Raw genomic sequence first — 18,532 nt, forward strand, 5'->3', positions numbered from 1 at the left:
CTGTTTCAAAAATCACCTCTCATTCAAGTAGGGGTGGGGAGGGGGGGTGCAGATATCTTATGATTGGTTCATCTTACAGACAATGAGCTCTTCTCCTACAGAAGGTGTGTCCCCTGGGGTGGGGCGTGTCTATGGGCCTCTGACAGCCACTGGCCCCTGCTCTGGGATCAGTCCTCCCACACAGCTAGCTGGGAAAGAGTTTAGCAAATTCTTGGCTCTGTGGCTAGAAACAGAGAAGTGTAACAAGATCACTGTACATTCTCATGATGTCTTGGGTTGTCTTTTGCTTCCTCTTGTTTGAAGAGCCCATGAGACTATGACACAGAGAACAGGTTTTGTAGTAGTTTGAGTTCCCAGAGATATCTCTGCCAGGCTCAGTTTAGTTCAGCTGCTCAGGCATATCCGACTCTTTGTGACCCCATGGACTGAAGCACGCCAGGCTTCCCTGTCCATCACCAACTCCCGGAGCTTACTCAAACTCATGTCCACCGAGTTGGTGATGCCATCCAACCATCTCATCCTCTGTTGTCCCCTTCTCCTGCCCTCAATCTTTCCCAGCATCAGGGTCTTTTCAAATGAGGTAACCAATTCGCATTGGTTACCTTCGCATCAGGTAACCAATGTATTAAGTTTCAGCATCAGTCCTTCCAATGAATATTCAGGACTGATTTCCTTTAGGATTGACTGGTTGGATCTCCTTGCAGTCCAAGGGACTCTCAAGAGTCTTCTCCAACACCACAGTTCAAACCATCAATTCTTTGGTGCTCAGCTTTCTTTATAGTCCAACTCTCACATCCATACATGAATACTGGAAAAACCATAGCTTTGACTAGACAGACCTTTGTTGGCAAAGTAATGTTTCTGCTTTTTAATATGCTATCTAAGTTGGTCCCATCTTTTCTTCCAACAAGCAACTGTCTTCTAATTTCATGGCTGCAGTCACCATCTGCAGTGATTTTGGAGCCCCCCAAAATAAAGTCTGTCACTGTTTCCACTGCTTCCCCATCTATTTCCCATGAAGTGATGGGACCAGATGCCATGATCTTAGCTTTCTGAATGTTGATCTGCCAGGCTAGTGGGAGCCTAAAACCCAGAATAACCTTAAAAATCCACTGAGCTACTTCTGCTGTTGTTGTTTGGTATCTATTATTTCCTGACCACTACAGCCTGTCACTGCAGAATTTTTACCTCTCACCAAACTGCCTGGATGGGAGTTGCTAAATGACAGTATCAAAGAATTTACAGTTAGAAGTAATTTTTTTCAAAATGGTTTAACACTCTGAAACAAAGACAATTCTCATTAATTGAGAAGAAAACCTCTTAAAAGTTACTTACTTCCACTTCTCGACTAGGTAGAATTGATTTCTCATTTGAATATCTCTACTGATGAAGAGTTCATTACCCTACATCATTGGACAGTGTGTGTTAGTTGCTCAGCTATGTACGACTCTGTGCAACACCATGGACTGTAGCCCACCAGGCTCCTCTGTCCATGGGATTCTCCAAGCAAGAATACTGGAGTGGGTTGTCATGTCCTCCTCCAGGAGATCTTCCTGACCCAGGGATCAAACTCGCATCTCCTGTATCTCCTGCATTGCAGGCGGATTCTTTATCCACTGAGCCACCAGGGAAGGCCCATTGGACAGTATTAGTACAATATTAGAATTGCAAAGGTATAATCGGATAATTCCCCATCTCTTATTTAAGTGCTATGAGCCAGGTATAAATATGAATTAACTGTTCATTTCAGGTCATTCAAAAGAACATAACAACAGCCAGGTATACATATGAACTAACTGTTCATTTCAAGTCATTTAGAAGGAATATAACAACAGCCAGGTATACTGAGTAAAATCTTGGAAGTTATACTAACTACTGGTATTGATGCTATATGGTACATAATGTAAGGCTACTGCATTGGAATTTTTCATTTGTTTATTTCCTTTTATATCTCTCAGTTCATTATTTTTCAATGAAACTTTACTCAATGTGTATTTATTATTCGTGGCACAATAGCTTATAATACACACTCTCATTAGGATTCTTTTGTGTATGTCTGTGTATGTGTATGTGTGTATAGCACAGGGAACTCTACTCAGTGCTTTATGGTGACCTAAATGGGAAGGAAATCCAAAAAAGAGGGGATATATGTATACATGTGGCTGATTCACTTTGCTGTACAGCAGAAAATAACACAATATTATAAAGCAACTACATTCCAATAAAAATTTAAAAATACATAACATTTTTTAACAGCACCCTTTTCACTCTGAGTTTGGATAATAAGTGTTATGATAAAGTATTGAACTCGAAAGTTTTAAAAATCTGTATCTCACTTTTTCAGATTGCACTAAAACTCTTCACATATTAAGGCTGGCACCCCAACCCCTGATTTCTCTGCACTCTTCTCAATGAACAAATTCCTATCTTATTTGGAAATTACAACTCTTCCTGATGATGGAGTACCTTTAATAAACTGAATAGCTGTTCCATACTTGAGAATGACCACTACAGAGAGGCAGGGGCTCATGCTCTTTGCCTGGGTGGAGGGGCCCTCTGTTCACTTTCATTAAGATACGGAGAGCTGGAGAGGACCCTTCAAAGTCAGGCACAGCATGTGGGCAACTGTCACGTGGATGTCCTTGTGCCAGAGGAAGCACTCCCTTTACTTGACCAGATCTCTTTCATCTTTGGGTGCCTCAGTTTTTCCGTCTCTAAAAGCGCCCAGTGATGCCCACTTCACAGGGCTGTGGTGTGATCAAAGGGCTGGCTGCCATTGGGCACTCAGCCGCCAGGAACAAAGACACTCATTGCAAAATGTTCGGGTCCACTTCTCCAGCCTGTGAAAAAGGGGCTCCCACCGACTTGAAAGAGAACAACACATACAGACGAGGAGAAGCCCACCGGGAGAGCAGGCCTATTACCTTCATTATCATTGTCCTAAAGTGTGGAGGAAAGAAAAGAGCCATGAAAAAGTTAAAGAACAGTGATCACAGAAAAACAAGACAAGGGTAAAACTAACTGGGCCACGAAAGAGAACCTGGAAAAAAAAGAATGTCTTGTCTTAAAAATAATCTTTGAAGACTGCGTGCCAAAAACAGCTTTTAAGGAACTGTCCATACATTATCTAGTTACTCGATAAAATAACACATTCATACGTTTCTTAGAATGAAGCCTGCCCTTGACCCTCACTGTATCCTTCCTTACATCACCCATCGTAAGCTAAATGCTAATGGGAGTGCACTTTCAGAGTGGATTAAATTTAAAAGTTTCTATTTAGATAGCATTCCGTAAGGTACAGTCAAATGATTAACTGATAGATAATGAAACGGGAATAGCTGATACTCTCTTGGCATAAAATACTAAAGCCTTCCCAGGCTGAAGAATGAGTCTGGATGAGTACACAGTGCCACTGTTGCTTTGGTGACCTTGCAGGCAAGTCAATGTAAGACATTCTCCTGCACGTTAATGCCTGCTACTAAGATCAGATGGGGGGAAATGATAAAGAGTAGGAGATGTCACTTCAAGCGGTGTTTTCCCGGCAAAAGCTGTGTCTCAAGAGTCCTTCAGAGCACTCTGGAAATGCATAGAAATTCACAAATCAATTTGCTAAATTGACTTGGCTGGAAATCATGCTTTTGTGCATGGATGATCTAGCCAAAAGGCAATTCTGATTCTACCAGACTCTCCCAGGACTCCTGTAACCAGAGCCAACTGTCCAGGGACATGGGGAAAAGAGTGTGGACTTCTGGTCAGTTAGACCTGGGCTCACATTCGAGCTCTGGCTGAGGGACTTGTGATAAATCATATGAGCTCTCTGAGAAGGGGATTATGTACTCCGACCAGCTTTACAAGGTACTGTGTGAGGACTAAATGCCCAAGACGTGTCAAGAAGCTGCAGTTAGTCTTACTTTTTCAGTACAACTATAAATAACCTGAATGACAGAACCCCACCCCCAAACCCATCCACTCCCCAGCACAGGCCAGGCGGACAAGCTATACCAAGAAAGGATAGTTTTGAAAGCACAAATATCAAATGTTTGCATGCAGTTAACCAAAGCAGGGGCCTTCATTTAAGCACCTGGAAGAGGCAAACTGCAGTTCTAATAAAGCAAAAGTCCTCAGATGTCAGGGGATGTTATTCTGGTTTACAATCTGTATAATTCTGCACTGGTAGAGGTTAGGTACACAATTTGTTTCTTTTAAAAGCACACCCCTTGGCATTCACAGTGAGCTTCCCAGGGCAGCCTGCAGCCAGATGAGCCTACAGTCCTGAGTGTGGAAGATGCAGAAGCCAAGGGGAGAGTCTCAGAGCACCTCATCAGCCTCCCCATTCCACGGCTGAGAAAATTGAGGCTGGGAGAGGGGGAGTTGCTTTCCCAGTCAAACAATGAAGGCCTTGGGTTAGGGTTTTTAGGAAAGTCACTCTAAAGCAAACCTTTCACAAACTTATGGTAATAATAATCTCGCTACAGAGCTTTATGCACTGATATTTTCAATTATGTGGCCAACAACATTATCAGTCCTTTGGGAAAGAGTCTTTCCTAAAATATCAGGACAGAAATCTATGACCAGTCAGTCTCATTTCACATTTCCCAGTATGACACGGAACCTAGTTTCTAACCTAGTTTCTGGGGGTTCACAAAGCTAAAAGACACCGAAAGAACCCTTTGAACAATTATATGACTCTCGTGGTCCCCTGGTAACACACACTCAGCTTGGCCTATAACTTGAGTAAAAATGCCATCATTGAACATAATTTCTCAGAGGAAACTTAATAAATCAAATAGTGAGCACACATCTTATAGTAATAATTAATGCAAGGAGATCAAATCAGTCAATCCTAAAGAAAATCAACCCTGAATATTCATTGGAAGGACTGATGCTGAAGTTAAACCTCCAATATTTTGGCCACCTGACACAAAGAGCCGACTCACTGGAGCCGACTCTTCCCCTTCTTCTGGGAAGACTGAAGGCAAAAGGAGAAGGGGGCGACAGAGGTTAAACTGGTTAGATAGCTTCACTGACTCAGTAGATGTGAATTTGAGCAAACTCCAGGAGATAGTGAAGGATAGGGGAGACTGGCATGCTCCAGTCCATGTGGCTGAAAAGAGTCAGACACAACTTAGTGACTGAACAACAACAAATGCTTTTTTCTACAAAAACCAGACACTCCGTTTAAATTTCTGGTCATAATAACTTCTAATTACTGACCAGTATATTTTAAAAGGTGACAGCCCACACAGAGCAAGATTTACAAACACCTGGGCAGAAGTGGGTCCCTGTTTCATAACTCTCCAGGGTTAATCATCAGTGATGACTAACTCTGGGATTAGGGAAACATTTTATCCTGAATATGCTAATTTAGAGACACTGTTGTCAGGAGGCTAATTTCTGGCTCAAAGACACTTCAGTGCTTAAAGCAATTTTACATCAAAAGCCCTTGCAGGAGACTTCCATCAGGACCAGAGGGGAGATGGAAACTGGAGGAGGGTGTGAAGTCAGGGGAATTGAGGGCTTTAGGATGAAAGAGATCAGAGAATGTGTCTAAAGGCTAAGGGGAAGGAACCAGAGAAACAAACAAACAAAAAACAGGAATATGCTCAATTCATAATGGAGGAGAAAGAGACTGTTCAATTAGATTGATCTCTGTGGAATAACATCTCAAAGCTATTTGAACCCCTGCTTTTATACATATACATATGTATGTATAGTATGTGTATGTATACATATAGGCTTCCCCGGTGGCTCAGACAGTAAAGAATCTGTTTGCAATGCAGGAGACCTAGGTTCAGGAAGACCCCCTGGAGAAAAGAATGGCAATCCACTCCAGTATTCTTGCGTAGAGAATCCCATGGACAGAGGAGCTGGGCAGGCTACAGTCCAAAGGGTCGCAAAGAGTTGGACCCTGAAGTGACTGAGCATGAACATATACCTGTATAAGTGCATATGGAAAAAATCTTTCCTAGGGAAGAAAAACTCAACTCTTAAATTATCAGGTTAATTCAGAGTGTGGACATAAGAATAGTAAATATACAGTTTGATATTTGACTTGCAAAGTGAGGAAGGAAAGCATACTAAATTCTATAGAATAAGCTTTTCTGATCCCAAAAATACTAAGAACTCGATAATTTTTTGGCTGCAACAACTTGTAAATATCTAGAAGAGCCCAGATTTTGAAGCCCCGAGGACACTTGCTAAAACTCAGAAATTTGGCACGAGTCTTTGCACACAATTTGGGTTTTCTTTCAGAATTGATATCTTACCAAATAGAGCCATCTGTGTTCCCTCTGGGAAAGGTTCAACTGTTCTGTTGCCATTGACATGATGTTTGGCTAGAAAAAAAGAAAGAAAGAAAGAAAGAAAATCAAGTTAAGTGTAAGTTCTACACACATACTAACACATGTCATTAAATGTGTCAGAGAGCCTATTTCTCATTTTTAGTTAGGAACAGCACTCAAGTTCACCCTCTTAAGAGAGTTTCAATTATTATTTTTTTTTAATTTCAGTTACAAAAAAGCCCAGAGATGGCCTCATTCAGGCATGGCATTTCACCAGTGAGCACTCCCAGGCCCGAGTAAGTGCAGAGCTGTGCAGCTGGGGGTGGTAAAGACAGCCTGGCCTAGAAGCTCCTGACTCCCGGCCAGAGGGTCCCTCTGTGCCAGGCCATGCCCTGGAGAACAAAGGGAGCTTGGGGATCCAGAGTGAACTATGGTGGCTTTCCCTGAGGACTGCTGATGATCAGAAGTAAGCTGTAAAGACTACAGGGTAGGGACTTCCTTAGTGGTCCAGTGGTTAGGAATTTGCCTTGCCAAGCAGGGGATGCAGGTGAGATCCCTGATTGCAGAACTAGGATCCCACATGCTGAGGCGCAATGAAGCCTGTGCACCACAACTAGAGAGTCTGTGCACTACAACGAAAGATCCTGCATCACACAACAATGACATGCTGTAACTGAAACCCAACGCAACCAAATAAATAAATACGTAAGTATTAAAATAATAATAATAAAAAGACAGCAAGGTAACACTGCAGACAGCATCATTTCACAAGTCAAGCACCATTTCAGGGGCCAATGACACTTGCCTTCTTAAAGACCAGAGAGACCTTCATTTCAGTGCTTCTTACTACCCTTCATCCAGCCTCATCACCTCTACCAGTCATCCTTCCACCTGAGTGCATATCAAGGACTTAGAAATAAAAAGTGACCGGCTTATGGTTTTCCAGCCTTAACTTATTCTCATAGCTCCCAAACCAAAACCAGATAAGAGAAGATCTGAGTATGGCCCATCTACGAGTAGCCTAATTTGATCCTTAGCAATTTTGGAATATGGACATTTACAGTGAAAACACTTTGACACTGTATCATGGATATTTTGATCTAATGGGTCACATTAGATTTACTGAGCTCTGGAACAGGGCTCAGCACTAAAACTGGGTACTGAGGGATTTGGCAGAGTTGGGCGGAGACTGACATGATTCTTGCCCTCGAGGAGTGTACAATTATCTTCAAGAGGTAAAATTTCAAAAGCAAGCTTACAATGATGTGCTAAGTCCTGGAGTGGGGACTAAAGGTACTGGAAGAGTTTGTAGCAGAGGGACAGTGAGCTGCAAGGTGGAGCCAGGAACCTGGGGAAATTACAATTAGTGTTGAGTCTAAAAGGTTGGGTAGGACTTAGAAAGGCAGAGGGTGAGGGAACAACTCAAGTGAGAGCCAGGAGTCAATGCAACCAAGACATTGTCCTGGGCCAGAGGAGAGACTAGTCCAGGCACAGTAAAGGTTGATGTGTTGAGAAGCAGCGGCACTTAAGGATAGATTGGTAGGCAGGCACCTGATCATAAAAGGTCTTGAGACTCTCATCCAAACCCACGAGACCCTTAGGCAGCCTCTGTAGCACCACAGCATCTTTTAGAACCTGGAGGCTGATAAGGCTAGTCTGGATTAATCAATTCCTTCCTCTATTCCATCATTTCAGGGGCCTCCACGGGTTCCTAAGCAATGGAAGAACAGAAGAACTGGGTGGAGGGGAGGAACCAGGCTGAACCTGGCTTGCAAGCCTTACAGCCTCGAGGCACTAACTGGCGCCTCCAGCAGATGCAAGAGGTAAGGTCACAGGTGGCCATGGTACCTTGCACAGCACTCAGACAATGGTAGGCCCCTTGGCTACTGAATCCAAATGAAAGTGGTGAGGCTCCATGAAGAAGTCACAGCTCTGTTCTATAGTTAGGACCCCAGAGCCCCTGTCAGAGGTATTAAAACATGTATCAAAGAGCTGTAATCCCATTCGAAAGCTAACCCACTAATCTCATTCATGAGAATTTAAAGAAAAATGCAAGAGAAAAAAAAAAAAGGTGGTAGACATACTGATATTTACTCATGTATTACTGGTAATAAAGAAATATTTAAATCAACTAAATATCCAAAAACAGAGAAACAGCTTAGAAAATTATCACTCATAATTTATCACAAGCATGGAATATCATGTAATATTTTAAACACAGAATTTGAAAGAGAGATAGAAATGTGAAAAAATATTTGGGATAAAAGTAAGTGAAAACAATGCTATTACATACTGAATGCTGACTATAATGACAGCTAACAAAAGTATGAATGCTTGTGGGAAAAGACTGGCAGAGAAATATGCAAAAACAAAAATAACTATGAATATTATGCAAGATATTTATCACTATCAGTTGTCTTTGTCATTGTTAGATTCTTACTTCCCAGATGAAAGTATGTCTGTTTGAATTTTTTAAAGTCAACAAAATTGCAGATTTCTAAAATTTTTTCTGTAGCACTTAGTTTCCCAGGACAGTCCATCAGGACATATGTATAGCCAGCCAAAACACTACATGGTTTCCATAATCACTGTGGCTTATTTGACATCTCCTTGGGGACAGCTCAAAAGCACTTCCAATGCAGGATGACCTCCCTCACCAAACCTGACCTTCTTCCAGCATCCATACCCCTGGGAATAGGACCACATCCCCCGACTTTCGGGGCATCCTTGCCCATTCTCTCTTCCTTGCTACGCATACCTAATCCATCACTAAATCTGGCTAATTCTGCCTTTCAGATATCTTTAGAATCCTTTCACTTCTTCCCTTCACCACCCAAACTACCCTCATCCCAACTCTCATGGCCTCTTTGCCCTGGACCCCTACAATTACCTCCAGCTCTTCCATAGCCCCTCTCCAATTCATTCTTCCCAGTGTCACCACAATTATCTTCTAACTGATTATATAACACAAAGTCCCTGACCCTCTCCCCCTCTTTCCATGGCTTCCCACTGCTCATAGGCGGAAATCAGAACTCTTCAATGCAGCTTCAAAAACCCGTGTGGTCTGGCCACCTCAGCCCCTCATTCCCTCTACTACAGTGAGAGCAGCACCTTACACTTAATCATTATTTCAGCGAGTAGACTACAAACTCAGAGAAGGCAGGGCTCACATGGGTTCATTGTTTCCACAGTTTCCGCATATTTTAAGACCCAACATAGGTGTTAAATGAATAGTCGCTAAATTAATGAAGGGAAACAAACTACTAAAGTACTAAAAAGTCCCTCTTTAGCCATTATGAAAGATTACTATTTGATACACTGATGTATCTCTACATACACACACGTGTCCCTTATACACAAATGATCACTGAAAAAGGCCACTCAGAAAGTCTCCCCAGTCAGATGGCCTGCAGACCAAGAAACTCCTCTGTTCCAGTCCCTGAACACCATTCCTCTTCCCTTCCAATCCACCTTCTCCCATCTGAGAAGGCAGAAGTGGGAAGACTGGAAATGCTACCCAGAGAGGAAGGAGGAAATTCATAGGCAACTCCCTCCTCACTGCCAAGGCTCTCTAGGACTCTGTCTTATCTTTCATTCTGGAGCCTGAGGCCCAAAGATAACAAGGCTCTAAACTTGATTTTGCATCTTTTCTTGAACCACAGATGAGCCTTACATCATTCCCTGGAGAGTAAAGACACAGCATTAGCCAAGGAGAAAGAGTACAGAATCCAGGGCTAAGGACCTGGACTCTGGGATAAAAGTGTCTGACCCTGAATCTCAGCTGTCTACTTGTGTGACCTTGGCTTAGCAACTCTGTCTCTCTGTGCTTCCGTTTCCTTATCTGTACCTACCTCATGGGTTGCTCTGAGAATCTAATGAGTTAATATATGTAAGGCACTGAGAAGAATGCCTGGCACACAATACACACAACTGTTAGGCTAGTATTAGCATCTACGTGTGGACTTTGCTTTACGCAAGATCTGAGTCAGGAATGGAAAATACATGGCACACATTTACCTCTCCTCCACTTCCATGTCCATGGCAAACATCATTGATCTATCACAGCACACTTTCACAATCCCTGACTATGACCACAAAATCTTGTCTGGACTTAGCACCCCACAGAGTTTCTTATTCCTTAGGAAAGGCACGTGTGATGAAATCATTCTGCTATTCCTGGTCTCAGTGAATAAACAACCATAAAGATGGTACAAAGAAAGAAGCCATTTTCCTTTTCATTTCTACATAACCCATTGAAATTTTTAAAAAGAATCTTTGAAAGCTTCCAGACTCTATACAGCTTTATGGATAAAAGAATAGATACTGTGTGCTACTTTCTATTCCAGGAGGAGAGAACAGGGGAGGTGTTAAAAACCAAGCCAGGGCAGTTGTAGTCCTATAGACCGAGGGCAGTTTCCCATTGACACTCTGCTGAGGCAAGTACTCGGGGGCCAAAGAACCTGAGACTGCTGAAACATATTCTAAAGGTCAAATGAGACTGGAGGGTGAGGAGCATTTATAATTAAAAATATTTTTAAAAAAGCATTTATAATTTTTTTTTTCAAAAGTGGTGGCACATTTCACCACAGAAACAATTAAACTGACTAAACAGAGCCATCTCTCATTGATTGGGCACTGAGTATTGATCACCAGCAGAGCCGGAGACAGGAGGGGTCTGTCCGTCTGACAAGGACATCTGCTGCCCAGCCCAGCAGGCGGGTACCTCCCATCTGGCTGGCTGGGCGCTGTGGGCGCACGTTCCAAAGTGCCGCACTCCAGGGGGACGACCTCGGCTGATGGCCATGACGTGTCCTCAGTCAAGGGCGTGTGAGGACGAGGAATAGATTTCCATTTATCTTGAAAGCCCAGTGCTTGAGGAGCAGAGAGGTTAATTAGAGCAAGACTGGGTCAAAGTCAACTCTCGGAGAGATTCTGAAGGGGATTTGGTGAGGGGCGGGGTGGGAAACACATTCAAAAGCTTTAGAAGATGATACTGACACTGTTTCTTGTTTTGTTTTGTTTTATGAATGCCTAATGCACTTCAGACTTTATGACTGTCTTCTTCCTTGACAAAAATACAGTAAAACTCTTCAATCACATACTTGCAATAATGCAAATACAGACACAAACTACCTGGTGATTAGTGCTATGTCCTGTGCTCAAGTTGAGAGCTAAAATTTCTATCTTCTGTGTGGGGAGGGCATGGATTTATAAGGTAAATGGCAAAGTATTTAGTGGGGGGCTGGAGAGTGCGCCCCCCGATTCTCCTAAAGGGTCAAGCCTCTCCAAGCAGGTATGGCGACACCACCTAATTGAAGAGTCCTGTAACTGCTGCCACTGCCCTGGGAGCCCAGGCCCACTGCTGGGCCCAGAACCATCCCTGGACTGGACTAAAGCCTCAGGGCTGCAGATCACCTAGTGGTGTCAGCCCCCCACCCTGTCATGTTATTCACCCTACAAAACCCAACTTATATACATCCTATGTTGTTGCTGTTGTTGTTTAGTCACTAAGTTGTATCCTATGTTACTCTCAGTCATTTGAGCCATGACAAAGCTAATCTGTGGCAAGAAAATTATTTTTACCTTAGGAAATAATCAGGACTGAGGCAAAGGTTTCCAAACAAGGGCTCCTCTGGTGACTCAGTGGTAAAGAACTCACCTGCCAACGCAGGAGACATGGGTTCGATCTCTGGGTCGGGAAGATCCCCTGGAGAAGGAAATGGCAACCCACTCCAGTATTCTTGCCTAGAGAATCCCATGGACAGAGGAACCTTGTGGGGTACAGTCCATGGGGTCGCAAAGAGTCAGACATGATTAAGCAACTGAACAATAACAAATTACAGCAGAATTGTTTATAAGAATGAAAAACCATTAAAAAAAAAAAAAAACCTACTTGGCCCACCAAAAGGGAGACAATGAAGTAAACTGTGACACAGTCCTCAGATGGAATATTACATAGTAATCTTAAATGTATGATCACAAGTAGTTTTTTTTTTTGTCATGACATCAGAAAACAGTAATAATATAAACAGTTAAGTGGGGGAACAGTAAGAAAAAAGAAGAAATCTAGATCTTACCTAGATTTTCAAGTTGTACAAATCTAAACATTTTCCTTTGAGCCCTGTTCCTCTGTTTTCTTTGAGGAGGAGAAAGAGCAAGAGAAATGGGAGAAACTCTCTTAAATGAGAATAACCGATGAGCGGATTGCTTGCTGCTTGATCACGTAAGGATCCTTTTCTTTCCAGGGTTCCAGAGTCCCTTGAACTCTTGCCTGTTCCTGAACCCAAGGCCCCTGCATGTTGAGTGTCACTGGTGATGTTCAGGGACTTCAGGACCAACCCAGCCCAGCAGCATGGCCGCCCTATTACACCCGCCCTGATGTGCAGGGCTCTGGACCTTATGGACCCAGGAAGGCAGGCGTGCAGGGCAAGGAGGAAGGAAGGCTGATGGAGGGACTTGGGGGGCATATCTGCTCCACCAAGTCAAGGCACAGGGATCTATATTCTGTCCAAATAACATTACAGTTCAGAAAACAATGACTGAACACAGCTTATGTGCCAGGCACTGGGTTTGCTGTTGGTGTTACTATAGGGTAGACAGTGCCTGCCTTCTATTCATTCTTCACTGACCAGCAACGACCCTGCCCCACTTGTTAGGGCTGCAGACCAGGTACATCTACACAAATCTCCTGTGTTAGCAGCACTGTCTACAGCTCCTAATGCATCTTGTTATCCCACAATTCTCAGACAAGCATGAGTTCCCAATTCATGCTACTTTATCCCAAGAAAAGCATTCTGTCATCGTTCATTTCATTTTTAGAACTCCATTTCACTCATGTAATACTGTTATTAATTACCACATGTAAGAACCATGTCAACTTAGGTATCTATGATAAGCATATGATATTAATCGATGGAAAAATCTCCACCTGATTTTTATGAAATCTCCCTGCCCCCTCTTAACACAAAGTAATTCCTAATGACCAACCAAATTAGACAATCTTGGGAGGAGAAATTCCGTTTAAAATAAGGTTACTTGAAGGGTTAAGATCTATATGTCAGTTTGATGAATGTGACCTCTTCATGAATAACAGTGCTGAAAACAGTTGTATTAAAAAATGTGGCTGTACACCAAAATGATTTCTAAGGGATGCTTGTTATTGATCCTATAATATACTTTAGATTCCCAAGATGGATGTCAAATGTATCTATAGAGGATCACACAGAGATCATACTTTTTAGTATTGTTTTTTAAAATGTTGCCCTTCACAGGCTGGATGGGAGGGGAGTTTGGGGGAGGATGGATATATGTATATGTAAGAATGAGTTCCTTCGCTGCTCACCTGAAACTACCACAACATTTGTTTGTTAATCGGCTATATCTCAATACAAAATAAAAAGTTAAAAAAAATTGCCCTTCAGAGATTTGGTGTCCCCAGCTTGCGTTTACCAGTGTCAGTTCCCCATGTGAAAATAACCAGCGTGGTACAGAGAATCCAAGTCCTGGGAATGGAATTAAAGCACGAGCCCCACAGAGGCATGTTCTCATCTCATCATCAGTGTCTAGCATCACTTTGGATCCTCCGTGTCTGCCACTGAGACTGCTGAATCGGCTCTTACATGCAGCTGTATACACCACCCTGAGAAGAGGCAGTGCCTGTCTGGAGCAAAGCGTCCTAGCAATCAGTGGTCGGCTTCCTCCTTTCCCACGACTCTGGCAGCAGCCGAGTGCATCGCCCCTGGGTGGCACAGTATCTGCCTGGAGGCACGAACGCTGTCAGGCCACTGATGGGCTGGACTGGTCCAGTGACTCCTCTATCCCCACCCCCACCTCCACCCCCTGTGACAGTGATAAACGACCGGGCCCTTTGCTCAGCTGAGCCTGGCGGGACGGACCTCCCCTTGCAATCTGTTCCAGACCAGCACCGATCTTTCCCCCACAAAGCCCCCCTGAGCACACCAAGTGAGCCTGCACCAGGGTAGGGCTAGACCAATCTGCTTTCTGTGACTGTTGTTTCAGGAAAACGAATTAGGACTTTATTTCTAAGTGGAAGCTCCTAATCAAAAAATGGAAAATGTTGTCACAAGCCTTACAGGGAACTTTTCTTGACTATCCTTTGACATTAAAAATGAAAGAGATACAGCTAAATCTGAGAGCTTAATTAGAAAGAAAGAGGAATGGTCATGGATAGAAACGTGTGTCAATTTGGCTTCCATGAAATCAATACATTTTCAATCTATTAAATGATTACTGATGTCAGAGGTAAGGAGAAAGAGATAAAATAGTCTGAGGGGAATAAAACAATGATAAGGAGATGCAACATTAATGCTGACCATTAACCAGATTCATCACCCATTAGCTCCTACAATACATTTTGCTCATGTACAAAGATAGTTGTTTCAGGATTATGTGTAAAGAGATTGGCACTAACCTTTTACATAGAATAGTTCAGAATGTGGAATAATATGCACCCATTATAAAGAATGAAGTAATTCTATAGGTTAAGACATGAAATTATCCACAAGAGGCATCATTAATTGGGGGAAAAATCAATAGGTAAGATAATGTGCATAATATGCTACAATTTATTTTTTTAACACCCTACTTTTACCTTCTGAATTTTGCTCCATGGGATGCATTACTTGCTTGAAAACAGAAACAAAAGACATTTTAAATGCCCCCAGCCTTTGCTACTCCATGATGACCCCTGCAGCCTGGGAGCTTCATCCCAGGGCTGAGGGCACGCCTGAGACGCAAGAGCAGCCAGTGGTGAGCAAGCAGCCCCTGAAATCAGATCAGCTCAGCCCCATGTTTCCATTTTATCCAGGCTCAGGACAAATGCCAGAGGTGATTTCACTTGTTTCCATCTGCCTTCTCCAAAGCAATAGGTTGATTATCCTCCTTTCAAAAGGAAAAGGATTTTAAGAGGATCAACCACTACAAATTTTAGATGGGATTAAAATATTATTTATCTTAAAATAAAATAAAAGGTATTTCTAGGTTTGTGTGTGTGTGTGTGTGCGTGCGCGCACACACACTTAGTCATCTCCAACTGTTTGTGACCCCAAGACTGTATGTAGCCCACCAAGCTCACTCTGTCCATGAGGATTCTCCAGGCAAGAAGACTGCAGTGGGTTGCCATTTCCACCTCCACAGGATCTTCCCGACCCAGGGATTGAACCCATGTCTCCTGCGTTAGCAGGCGGATTCTTTACCAATGTGCCACCTGGGAAGCCCTATTTCTAGGTTTACCTTTTCTTTATTTTACAGCAAAGAAGAAAGAGGGAGGAAAGGAAGAAAGGAAGGAGGGAAAGAAGAAAACAGATCGGTACATCAGTAGTACTTTGCCATTCTGGAATTTTATATATATATATACATCTTAAATGCATGTTAAAATAATATAATATATACATATATTATTTCTCGACCCCTCTCTCCCTCCTTTCTCTCATCCTGTCTGTTTCTCTCATCCTTGTAATTTTTCTCCACAACAGAAGAAAAGGCTATTTTAAAATCTATCTTAGATTGACTGAGCAGAGATTAAGCTCATCATTCATAATTTTAAAACTGATGGAAATGTTCTATATTTCCCTCAAAAGAAAGATAAATCAAGCTTTTACTATGAAGGTCTCCACTGGATTCCCAAAAGCAGTGAAAAATAAATGTTTTAATCCAGCTCTTATTAGAGCACTAGAACAGTAGCTCATCCACTTTGAAGATGGACTCTTGTCCTGAGAGAGCAGGCTTGGTCACACGATTAAGGGATGCCTGATAACCTAGTGCACATTCACATTAGGAAATATGACAGACAGAATCTTCAACTACAATTCTACAAATGATACAGAAAGTCATTTTATGGTGTTTTTGTATACTTGTCTACCATGAAAGAGTGACAAAAAACTGAACCTCTAACTCAGGGAAGTTGAGTGGGGACGGGAGTGGTTCTTCAAACATGCTTCTGGTCCTCTAATGAAGGGACAGAGCGCCCAGGGGGCAGAGCAAAGCCTACTGGGTTATCTCCCTTGAGTATGTGCTCAAGCAGACCCGTGGATATTTAAGCAATGGGTTGACTCTGGGATGCATTCTTTAACAACTGGCTGGAGCAGTGCTGAATTAAATGAGTGTCGTGTTTGAAAATATCAAGCACGTGCATGGCCAAGGCAAGCAGCCTTCCACCGAGCCCTCCCAGGGCCCAAATGATGCTCTCTGCCAGCTGGAAGGCCATCAGCTTCCATAGAGACATGAGCTGGGAGTAGGGGGATATAAGGCAGACCAAGAGTATTTCTCATTTTGGTACATTCTCATATACTAAATCTGATTGAGTGATTTTGGAAGTACCTGATTAAGACTCCAGAATTCTACAAAAGGAGATGAATGTGACCCAGTAAAACTCAACCGTAAAGGGACTTCAATGCAGGCCCAACAGAAAATCTGATTTTGAATAAAATTATGCCTTGATAGGCCTGCCAGGCTCTTAGTGCTAGGAGTAAATTATAGTCATCTCTATTTTCTGTCACTTTTATCTTCCCAAAAGGCTGATAGCTCAAAATGTAAACTACTGTGAGGAAAGTAGCTGGAGAGGAGCTAATGAAATACAGGCAAGTCCCCAACTTTAAAATGAGTCACATTTCAAAAGCATGTTTAAGAGATGGACATCTGGGACACAGAATCCATTTTCTCATGAACATGCTGTTATAAATGGTGGTAAGCTAGCCCACAAGAGCCTTCTCAACCTGTAATAGTTTCAAATATAACTCTTTCTAGGATTCTAACCACCATGCATGAGATACTGTCACAACATGAAAATACACTCTAAGTTCTACCCTACAACACCAAGAACACACCCTTTCACACCAGCCAAGTTGGCTGTAAGCTACAGCTAGAGAATAGAATATATTTCCCTCCTTCTCAACCTGCCCAGCTACTAACTTCACAGTAGAAAGAAATCTCCACTTTATTCATCACTGTAGAAAGCAGATTTCTTCCCCCAAAGAGGAAGAAATTCAACGTTCAAATGCCAAGTACATTTTAAATTCAGTGGCCTCATTGCAGGTGAGAATGTAAAGCTGGGCAGTTTGGTTCAGGGTCTCCTACAAGCTGGAGTCAAGATGCTGGCTGGGGCTGCAGTCTCATCTGATGGCTTGACCGGGAAAGGACTGCTCTCAAGCTCATTTGATGGCAGGCCTCAGTGAGCTAGAGCAGGGGTCCCCAGTCCTCACGCCACAGATGGATGCTGGTCTCTGGCCAGTTAGGAACCAGGCCACATAACAGAAGGTGAGCAGTAGGCAAGCAAGCAAAGCTTCGTTTGTATTTACAACCAATTACCATCACTTGCATTACTGCCTAAACTCCACCTTCTGTCAGATCAGCAGTGGCATTAGATTCTCATAGGAGAGCAAACCCTATGGTGAACTGCTCATGCAAGGGATCTAGGTTACACGCTCCTTATGAGAATCATACCCAAACCACACACCTCACCATCTCCACAATCCATGGAAAAACTGTCTCCCACAAAACCAGTCCCTGGTGCCCAAAAGGTTGAGACGGCTGAGCTATAGCATGGATCCTCCCCACGAAGAGCCTTCAGAAGATGCAGTACAGCTGACATCTTGATTCTAGCCTCATGAGACCAGGGCCACCCAGCTAAGCTACGCCCAGATTTCCCAACCTCTTCCCATCCAAAAAAAATATGAGATCATATATGATTTTTCTTTTAAGCTGCTACATTTGGAGATAATTGGTTATACAGCAATAGATAACCATTACCGTGTTCTAATAAAGGGGAAGTAATATAGTCTTTAGCAAAGGACAATTACCGACATATGGCAGGAACTCAAACCATCTTTTATAAAGCTGTCTAGAACTTACAGCAACTGAGCACACACGCACACAGAGAACTTAGACTATATTTTATAAAGGAAAAAGGTATTTCTAGTCTAACTGATTTATAAGTCAACTGCTGGCAAATGATCCATTTCTAACTGGAGACTACCCCTATGTAATTTTATTTTTCCACCAACTTCTTCTCTAGTGTGCTGGGACTGCTAAAACAGGCATTCCTGAACTACTGAAGTCTAGGAATAGTGTATAAAACACCAGAGTAAGGCTTTCAGCATTTCTGCAATAATTCTGGCAATTTTTATTCATTTGCATTATCCAGAGGATTGTTAGTTGCTTTTCCTGCTGCTTTGTTTGGGGAAGTTATATCTTTGCCTCATAGGGCTTACAAAAACAATGAAGAAAAATGTTTT

At 42.7% G+C, this 18,532-nt stretch overlaps 1 protein-coding gene across 6 annotated transcripts in view; it reads right to left on the minus strand.

Annotated features, from left to right (window-relative positions):
* MSRA (methionine sulfoxide reductase A) overlaps positions 1–18,532 on the minus strand; it is a 389,493-nt gene that overhangs the window by 222,880 nt on the left and 148,081 nt on the right. For 5 of the 6 annotated variants that reach the window (XM_081496038.1, XM_081496004.1, XM_081496013.1 and 2 more), the window contains one exon: positions 6,267–6,335. The exons of the other annotated variant lie outside the window; for it this stretch is intronic. In XM_081496038.1, the coding sequence (XP_081352164.1) occupies positions 6,267–6,335 (69 nt within the window). The remainder of the gene's footprint in view (positions 1–6,266; positions 6,336–18,532) is intronic. 6 annotated transcript variants of the gene reach the window in all.

This window comes from Giraffa tippelskirchi, chromosome 1 (genome assembly GCF_054371585.1).
Source record: "Giraffa tippelskirchi isolate mGirTip1 chromosome 1, T2T-mGirTip1v1.2.pri, whole genome shotgun sequence".
NCBI classification, from domain to species: Eukaryota; Metazoa; Chordata; class Mammalia; order Artiodactyla; family Giraffidae; genus Giraffa; species Giraffa tippelskirchi.